The following is a 9,782-nucleotide window of genomic DNA, read 5'->3' as shown; positions in this document are numbered from 1 at the left end:
CCAGACCTGGAGGAGACCTGTCTTTGATCCAGACCTGGAGGAGACCTGTCTTCGATCCAGACCTGGAGGAGACCCGTCTTTGATCCAGACCTGGAGGAGACCTGTCTTCGATCCAGACCTGGAGGAGACCTGTCTTTGATCCAGACCTGGAGGAGACCTGTCTTTGATCCAGACCTGGAGGAGACCTGTCTTTGATCCAGACCTGGAGGAGACCTGTCTTTGATCCAGACCTGGAGGAGACCTGTCTTTGATCCAGACCTGGAGGAGACCTGTCTTTGATCCAGACCTGGAGGAGACCTGTCTTTGATCCAGACCTGGAGGAGACCTGTCTTTGATCCAGACCTGGAGGAGACCTGTCTTTGATCCAGACCTGGAGGAGACCCGTCTTTGATCCAGACCTGGAGGAGACCTGTCTTCGATCCAGACCTGGAGGAGACCCGTCTTTGATCCAGACCTGGAGGAGACCTGTCTTCGATCCAGACCTGGAGGAGACCTGTCGTTGATCCAGACCTGGAGCAGACCTGTCTTCGATCCAGACCTGGAGGAGACCTGTCTTCGATCCAGACCTGGAGGAGTTCCTGTCGTTCCTCGCTTCACTTCTAAAAGGCCCTTAATTCATGCTTAAATCGTGCGGTCATGTCATACGACACATTATGTGTATTCATTTCAAACTGTTTGAAAACACATCTTTTGTTGTACGACACAGCCTTTCGACAGAGGCTTTTATGGTTGCACAGTTTGCCTATGTGTGTATACTAGTTGAAATATACAGGTGTAGTGTCTTTAGGATTTGATACCCAAATACATTGTACATCAGATGGAGTAGTTTTTTTTCCAGTTTTTTTATAACGTTGATTTTTTTTATACCCTGCCTTGACGATGGCAGTTACCGGTTGACCCGATTTGTGGTGACGCTGGCGTCATGAAAAGCACATATATATATATACATATATATATACAAAATGTTTACAGTTGCGTTCTTTTTTTGCCTTGTCATCTGTCCATTATTGTATTTGTTTTATACTGCTTTATATATGATGATAATAATACATAAACGTGTATGCAATGCCCGTTAATCACTTGATGTGATTTATTTTTAAACTAACTTCTAAGATCTTTCTGTCATGGATGTTGCGCTGTCAAACAGCTGTGAAAAGTATGCAGAGATCGTATCAACCCGAGCAGTATTTCAGCATCTACTTTGGAACTGTACCTTATTATATATGTCTTTGTTACTCTGCATAGATTAAAATTTTATTTTCTAATGACAATAAAGTGTCCTGATTCAATCCTCACGTCACAAAAATATGCATAGCATGCCAAGGCTATTCATTATTATGACAGTTAAAAGGTCTCATATAAAAATAATATAATCTCTCTACATCATTGATTAAAAGACAAAGGTGGGATTGCTGACTTACTTACAGTAACTGTTTTGCCATTTTTCAGAGAACAAGATGGGTATATTAAATAAAATGTGTCTCAACATCAAGTTTAACCCATTCTGGGCGGGAACCCCTTTTGGTGTTTTAAGCATTATGTTATGCTTTAGCTATTGAGAAATGGCAGATCTACAAGCTCATAGCTTGATTTTGAAAAATCAAAATTTGGAATCTATATTCTTTCAGAGTGAACATTTTTAACTCAAATCTTTGCTTCTGGGGGGGGGGGGGGGGGGCCTGGAACAACATATTTTCAGATGGGGGGTCCGTGGCCAAATACCTAGGGATAATCCTGGGGATCTTTGACATGAAAAAGGTTGAGGACTTAGAAGACATTTTGTAGAATCGAGCGCAGGTCTAAATCGGTTAAAGGCATTAAATTCAACTGTACTATTCAAATTGTACTTACATTGTTATAATAATGTGTATGTATCTGGATTATTATTTTTTATTTTTTTGAGGGCCCCTCCTATGACCAGCTGTTGGTGTATGTACAGTTGTGCACAAACGTTGTCCGAACACAAACAAGTTTGAGTGTTCGTGTAAACACAAACATTGTGTAACACAAACGTTGAAGATGAAGGTGAGGACGCAAATTCTGATTGGCCGGAATGAGATTTGAGTGGCGCTAGCCCCTCCTACCGGTATATTCAGCTATAGTAGGCCTACTGTAGATTTTTGTCCTAACACAAACATTAAATGCCATTGACAATGAATGGAGTAATCTACGTCATATATGTGGACGAGCAAATCGTCTTTATCCCAAACACCACAAACATGAAATGCCATTGACAATGAATGAGCGCCATAAAAGAGTGCCCCTCACTTCACACGGGTGTGATTTCTTTTAAACTTTCAAATCAACCTTGAATTTATAAAGATATTTGATTTACATAACTGATACCTCTATGCTTACGCCTCAGTGATCAGGTACTGTCAGAGTAATCTAGTAAGAGTATATGGCAGAGTCTATAGTCTACTTTTGATTGATTGATTGATTGAAATATGTATTAACAGTTTGCAGAATTACAGTACATTTCAAGCACAAACTCAATACAAAGACTGTGAGTGGACGACCCAATTAAGCATTACATTTGTTTACAAGAGGGTCCACCTTGTTCAATTCATCAAAACATTTTTGACACTACAGCGGGAGTGTCATTCATTACCCTTCTACACTCTGGGTAGGTCCGGTATAGCAAAGCAAAGCAAAGTTACTATGTTTACCCAGGGTAACTGGACTAAGCTCAAGTTTACAGCCAGGCCCTGCTCATAGAACATTTCAATGCCTTGCTCAAGGGCACTAAAGCGGTGGTAATTTTAACGTGCCGGTCCGGTGGATACGAACTATAGCGACCTTCCGGTATCAAGACCGCTCCGCAAACCGTTCTGCCACCGCTGCCTAATGTGTAAATGTTGTTTACAGAGTCCTTCTACACTCTGGGTAGGTACGGTATGCGTAAAGGTTCTACACTAAAGGTTCTCCACTCCGGGTAGATCCGGTATGTGTAAACTGTAAAGGTTGTTTGCTGTCATAGTAAATATGGCAGTGTGTTTGAATCTGCATACAGGGTGGGTTCACTTCTCGCCCTCCCACCCCTCAGGCCTTGCACTGGTGCAAAATCGGGTAGGAAAAAACTTTGTAACCGGATCCAATCATGAAGCAACGTGAATTGATCCCTGACCGTGTTATGAGGTTTAGATTGCGTGCTAGGCTTAATTCCTAAGCCTAGTTTTATTTTTGATTCAATAGTGAATACAATACAGTACAGTACAGTACAGTATAACTTAACTGTAGGCTGTACTTATAAAGCTATATTAAAGTTCTCAGTGTCAACTTTCAAATCACTTTTGAAAACATATTTGTACACTAAAGCCTTTATCTTTAGATTTATCATGTTGCTCATTCTCACTGTCCATGTATATGAAATTAATATGCATGGCAAAGCATATACATATGTAGGCTATTATGCTTTGGTTCTATATATATTATTGTCTTATTCTGTCTATTTTATGCATTTCATTTGATTGCTGTTGGTTATCCCTTGACACTGTTTGTTTGATTGATTGATTGATTGATGTATTAACAGTTTGCAGAATTACAGTACATTTCAAGTACAACTCAATACAACGACTGTTAATTAGCTGTGAGTGGACGACAGCGACACCATAACGCATTACACTTGTTTACAAGAGGGTCCACCATTTTCAATTAATCAAAAGCACTTTGTAAGCATCTGTGAAGCACTTTGTAAACATTGTTTTCGAAAAGCGCTTTATAAATAAAGTTTATTATTAGTAGTAGTAGCCTATACTGTATAGTATACTGTACTACTGTATAATCGTACCACGTGGTACGATTATTACACAACAATGGCGCTAAAAGTTTTGACAAAAAAGCCCCCGAGGGCTTTTAGACTAAATCCCGTGTGGTGCAGCCAGAGAATGCTGACGGGAAGCATTTCCATTTTGAAAATTGTGGGAGTCAACCATAGAGTTATAATACATACAGACCCACACACACAGGGAGTGACAGATCAAACAAGACGCGGCTGTCTGGGTGAGAAGAAGGGAGAGAGTTGTCCATCTCAAGCAAAAAAAATACTTTTTCGTTCATAACTTCGAAGTCAAGTAAAAAAAATGGTAAGTGACCGTTTGTTAAATGTTATGATTTGGGGATATCATTCATTAGATCGTGAGCCAGACTTTATATACTGTCTATTTTCAAATGCTTCCGCATTCGGAGATATTGTGGAATATAGTTGTCTCGTCTTTGTCTGTCTGGCTAAAGTTTTAGACTCTAGAATAGATGTATTTTAGATTTAATGTTTTTCTCTACAAATATTAAAAATGTCTAAATCGATTAAAAAAACAAACAAACATCTACGAGAGTTTAAATCTTTGGCTATGATGTCGAGTATGTCCAAAACTATAATGGTCCACGTCATGACATGAGCATCTATATAACTAAAAGCTATGGATTCTTCTGTTTTTGTAATAATACTCCAGGCATAATCATAATAATGGCTTGAATTATAGCGCCTTTCGTGAACACAAAGACGCTTTTAGGACAATAATAATAATATTAATAATCCAGTAAGCCTGAGAGAATAGGTGTCTTTTCAAGGCAGCCGTATTGTATTGTATGTATTTTATTTGACAATATATTTCCAAACCCCCTCCGGGCGTTGCGGGCCCTGCCCCACCGAGATTTCAGCTAGGATGGCGGCAGCACTGTACTGTACTGTACAACAGCAGCCATATTGATATTGTCATAAATGGTTGTATAACTTTAGCCTCTACTTCCAAAGTTCTACCTCGTGTGTTAGCTTACCCGAATGGTGATTACGATCAGGTCAAACGGGATGAGACGTCACGTCAGGGTGCTGCTGTGCATTGGCTCACTGGGGAAGGATCAAAGGGCTAGACTGTATTAGCTGCCTCCCACCATTTTCAAATGCAAATGCATTTAGAGATTATAGTTGAATAGTTCAGTTGTCTGAACTTGTCTGGCAAATGAAATGCAAAACCCGGGTCTACCTGTTCTGGTGGTGGTGGAGAGGAGGTTGAACTTGGGCCTTCATTCATCGAGTTCCACCTTTTGAAAGGCAGAGAGAAGAAAAAAGCAGCTGGAATTTTTTTGTACAAATTGCTTTTCTTCAGTCCAGTGGTTCCCAAACGTTTTCATGTCAAGGACCCCCAAATTGACCCCCATTTCAAAGGATATGCCAGGGACCCCCATAAGAGAAGGTTTTTACGGCTCTAGTCAGTGCTTTTCAACCTGTTTCAGGGACCCCCAGTTTGACATGCATTAGTCTACGGACACCCCATTTAATGGTATTTCTATCTCTGAGACCACCAAAAATCAATGTTATTTTAACTCTGAGAGTGTACAATTTGTACACTCTCTGAGTTACAGAACCATAATGATCCATTTGGTTTCCAAACTATCATTTAGCTATGGGGACCCCCTGGAACTCCCTCAGGTACCCCTGGGGGTCCCCGGACCGACCCCACTTTGGGAACCACTGGTGTAGCCTGCCCTGTAGATTTGAATGTTCCCTCCATCAGAATAATTGTCTCTCTTGTAGTACATTTAAGTTAACCCATTCTGAACGGGAACCCATTTTGGTGTTAGCATCATGACATGCTTTAGCTATTGAAAAATAGCAGATCTACAAGCTCATAGCGCGCCACCGAGTGGCGCGCTATGAGCTTGTAGGTCTGCTATTTTTGGAAAAATCGAAGAACGACTGACATTTTTAGAATCTGATCTCAGGTCAGAATGGGTTGATCAGACCAGTGTGTGTCCAGTGGAAACCTCGTATGAATCTGATCTCAGGTCAGAATGGGTTAAGTTAAACCCATCACACTGACTCCCTTCTTTCTTACTTCCCCCGTGCAGCGCGAGTGTATTTCAATCCACGTGGGCCAGGCCGGAGTCCAGATCGGGAACTCCTGCTGGGAGCTGTACTGCCTGGAGCACGGCATCCAGCCGGACGGTCAGATGCCCAGCGACAAGACCATCGGCGTGGGCGGGGACTCCTTCAACACCTTCTTCAGCGAGACCGGGGCAGGGAAGCACGTCCCCAGAGCGGTCTTCGTTGACCTGGAACCCACCGTCATTGGTCAGTTTTAATAGTTAATTGAACCATTTAGCTTTTAGCAAATCACCAGAGCCATATAGATATAGACGGAGTTACGCAAACTAACTGGGGCTTCAGTCCAATGGGGGCTCTCCTACATAGACTTCTGTTGAGAATGGGGACAACCAACAGGGGACAAGTCCTGGACCGGAAGTATAGGCAGAAATGCATTGGACTCACAGGGCAACAGCCCAGCTTTAATGATCTTAAATCGCTATATTTTAGATTGTTTTGTAGTAATAGTACAACATAAACATTACAGAGACTTTAGTTGTCACCGTACAATACTTTAAAACAGTTGTCATGTTGTCACACATGCTTAAAGTAGCTCTTGTTTGCGCCGCCCTCGTTGAAAACAATGTATTTCCAACTCCAGCTTGTCTCAGTTCAGCGCTGAATGAACAGCGCTCCAGCGCTCGGTTTCTGCCCCCTCAATGTCGTAACTCTTCTAATTAGATGGCTCTGGCTATCACTAGCAACCTTTAATCAAAATATATATTAAAACAAAAAGTACCAATGCTATAGTCAACCATTTCCTTTTAAACCCTTCCATCCACAGATGAGGTGCGAACAGGAACGTACCGCCAGCTGTTCCACCCGGAGCAGATGATCACAGGGAAGGAGGACGCCGCCAACAACTACGCCCGAGGACACTACACCATCGGCAAGGAGGTCATCGACCTGGTGCTGGAGAGAATACGGAAGCTGGTGAGGCCACGGATTATACCAAGATGTCTTCTAGATCACGACCGTTTTCTGTTTCTATATCGGTGGTCCTTGAAGTACCTCAACGATTATACACTATGTATTTGGCCGTGGACCCTCATCTTAAAATATGTTGTTCCAGAGAGGGACCCTCCCAGAAGCAAAGATTTGAGTTAAAACGTTGGCTCTGAAAGAATATAATATATTCAAAGATTTGCGCCACATTTTCAAGATTTTTCAACAAAAAAGAAATAGCAGATCTACAAGCTCGTAGCACGGCACTCGGTGCCGCGCTATGAGCTTATAGATCTGCTATTTTTCAATAGTTAACGACATAACATAATAATGCTTAAAACACCAGAAGGGGTTCCCGTCCTGAACGGATTCATCACTTTCTTAGCAAAAGTAAGCTTAACTTCAGCATTAACTGACTAAAGACAGTTGTGTGTTTTTGGTTTTTCCCCCCAGTCTGACCAGTGTGTTTCCCCCAGTCTGACCAGTGTGTTTCCCCCAGTCTGACCAGTGTGTTTCCCCCCCAGTCTGACCAGTGTGTTTCCCCCAGTCTGACCAGTGTGTTTCCCCCCCAATCTGACCAGTGCACAGGCCTCCAGGGTTTAGGGTTAATTGTGTGTTTGTGTTTTCTCCAGTCTGACCAGTGCACAGGCCTCCAGGGTTTAGGGTTAATTGTGTGTTTGTGTTTTCTCCAGTCTGACCAGTGCACCGGCCTCCAGGGTTTAGGGTTAATTGTGTGTTTGTGTTTTCTCCAGTCTGACCAGTGCACCGGCCTCCAGGGTTTAGGGTTAATTGTGTGTTTGTGTTTTCTCCAGTCTGACCAGTGCACCGGCCTCCAGGGTTTAGGGTTAATTGTGTGTTTGTGTTTTCTCCAGTCTGACCAGTGCACCGGCCTCCAGGGTTTAGGGTTAATTGTGTGTTTGTGTTTTCTCCAGTCTGACCAGTGCACAGGACTCCAGGGTTTCCTCTAACTCTGTGTTTTTGTGTTTTCCACAACAGTCTGACCAGTGCACCGGCCTCCAGGGGTTCCTCATCTTCCACAGCTTCGGCGGAGGCACCGGCTCCGGCTTCGCCTCCCTGCTCATGGAGCGTCTCTCCGTGGACTACGGGAAGAAGTCCAAGCTGGAGTTCGCCGTCTACCCCGCCCCCCAGGTGTCCACGGCCGTGGTGGAGCCCTACAACTCCATCCTGACCACGCACACCACCCTGGAGCACTCGGACTGCGCCTTCATGGTGGACAACGAGGCCATCTTCGACATCTGCCGCCGGAACCTGGACGTGGAGCGTCCCTCGTACACCAACCTCAACCGTCTCATCAGCCAGATCGTGTCCTCCATCACGGCCTCGCTGCGCTTCGACGGCGCGCTGAACGTGGACCTGACGGAGTTCCAGACCAACCTGGTGCCGTACCCTCGCATCCACTTCCCCCTCACCACCTACTCGCCGGTCATCTCCGCCGAGAAGGCCTACCACGAGCAGCTGTCCGTCTCCCAGATCACCAACGACTGCTTCGAGCCGGCCAACCAGATGGTGAAGTGCGACCCGCGCCACGGCAAGTACATGGCCTGCTGTCTGCTGTACCGAGGCGACGTGGTGCCCAAGGACGTCAACTCGGCCATCGCCGCCATCAAGACCAAGCGCAGCATCCAGTTCGTGGACTGGTGCCCCACGGGCTTCAAGGTGGGCATCAACTACCAGCCCCCCACCGTGGTGCCCGGGGGAGACCTGGCCAAGGTCCAGAGGGCCGTGTGCATGCTGAGCAACACCACGGCCATCGCAGAGGCCTGGGCCCGCCTGGACCACAAGTTTGACCTGATGTACGCCAAGCGGGCCTTCGTCCACTGGTACGTGGGCGAGGGCATGGAGGAGGGGGAGTTCTCCGAGGCCAGAGAGGACATGGCCGCCCTGGAGAAGGACTACGAGGAGGTGGGCGCCGACAGCGTGGGAGACGAGGACGAAGAAGACGAGTACTAGACTAGACTATAGACTAGGACACTCTCTTAGTTTGTCTGTTTCCCCCCCGGTTTGCCGTTATTATAGCCCGGGAAAGTAAATATGCTGGAAAAATGAGCCTTGTGACGTGAGATGATCCCAAATCTCCTGTTCCGTCGTTGCTGTGATTGTAACTTACGATTAAATGCACCCAATGGGTACTACGAAGGGTTGATCTGTGGTTTATGCTTAGTTTGACTTGTACACTGTTTCTGTTCAGTCTGGGAGAACTCCTGAAATATATTTTTATTAGGGATGGGCCGATATCAATATCTGATATATGTTTAAAGTGAAATTCCATTTTAATGATGAAAGTGCTGTAAATCTTCAGCACTCTTGTTTCTTGGCAGGGAATCATACCCCCCCCTCCTCCTCCTCTGAACAATATATATCTGATTTATGCTGTTATGGCCGTTATGGCCGGGGAAAAAAATGATAATAATTTTCTGAAAAATACATGTAACAGGGTGTCTGCCCTGCAGGCTTAGGCAAGTCAGATTTAACTATTAATACCTTTTTATATTTAATATTGTGAGCTTGTAGATCTGTTCAAGCTGTTACTTTGGGCTTGTTTATCTGTAAAGACTGACCAATTAATTAGTTGGTCTTGATTGATTAATCGAACCGATGCCGATTGAATCTAAAAACAACTCAAATCGGCCGATAACGATGTGTGTGCAGATCTCCCATCACTAGTTTTTATGACACAAAATGTGGTTAGTCTTAATTGTTGAAGTGGTTATGCTTATTATGTTTGGTTATTTGATTTATATATATTTAGATATGTTATATTTTAAAACCAAGTAGCTGTAACATTTGAGGTAGCTTTATTCAACAAACAGGAAGGCTTTAACCCATTTAGGCCTGACAAATGAAATTTAACATATGCCTTCTAAATCATGACAGTTTTATGAAAAACCGATGTTTCTATGTCAGTGGTGCTCAACCTTTTTCATGTCAAGGACCCCCAGAATGATATGTAATT

The 9,782-nt window shown here is 44.0% G+C and overlaps 1 protein-coding gene across 1 annotated transcript; it reads left to right on the top strand.

The window, feature by feature from the left end:
- The first annotated feature begins 3,946 nt into the window (after positions 1–3,946).
- On the top strand, positions 3,947–8,965 carry LOC308334391 (tubulin alpha chain-like). The gene is made up of 4 exons (XM_080791116.1): positions 3,947–4,085; positions 5,848–6,070; positions 6,648–6,796; positions 7,805–8,965. Exons 1-4 carry the CDS (start codon positions 4,083–4,085, stop codon positions 8,777–8,779), a joined length of 1,350 nt encoding a protein of 449 aa, XP_080647242.1. The 5' UTR covers positions 3,947–4,082; the 3' UTR covers positions 8,780–8,965.
- Positions 8,966–9,782: the final 817 nt, after the last annotated feature.

This window comes from Protomyctophum bolini (genome assembly GCF_963924005.1).
Source record: "Protomyctophum bolini genome assembly, chromosome: 19".
NCBI lineage: Eukaryota > Metazoa > Chordata > Actinopteri > Myctophiformes > Myctophidae > Protomyctophum > Protomyctophum bolini.
This window is presented reverse-complemented; position numbering and strand designations above follow the sequence as displayed.

Excerpts from the sequence above, each read along its gene's own strand:
- LOC308334391 (XM_080791116.1), top strand. Across the intron at positions 6,071-6,647 it reads CCTGGAACCCACCGTCATTG|ATGAGGTGCGAACAGGAACG; the intron begins GTCAGTTTTAAT and ends TTCCATCCACAG. Across the intron at positions 6,797-7,804 it reads TGGAGAGAATACGGAAGCTG|TCTGACCAGTGCACCGGCCT; the intron begins GTGAGGCCACGG and ends TTTCCACAACAG.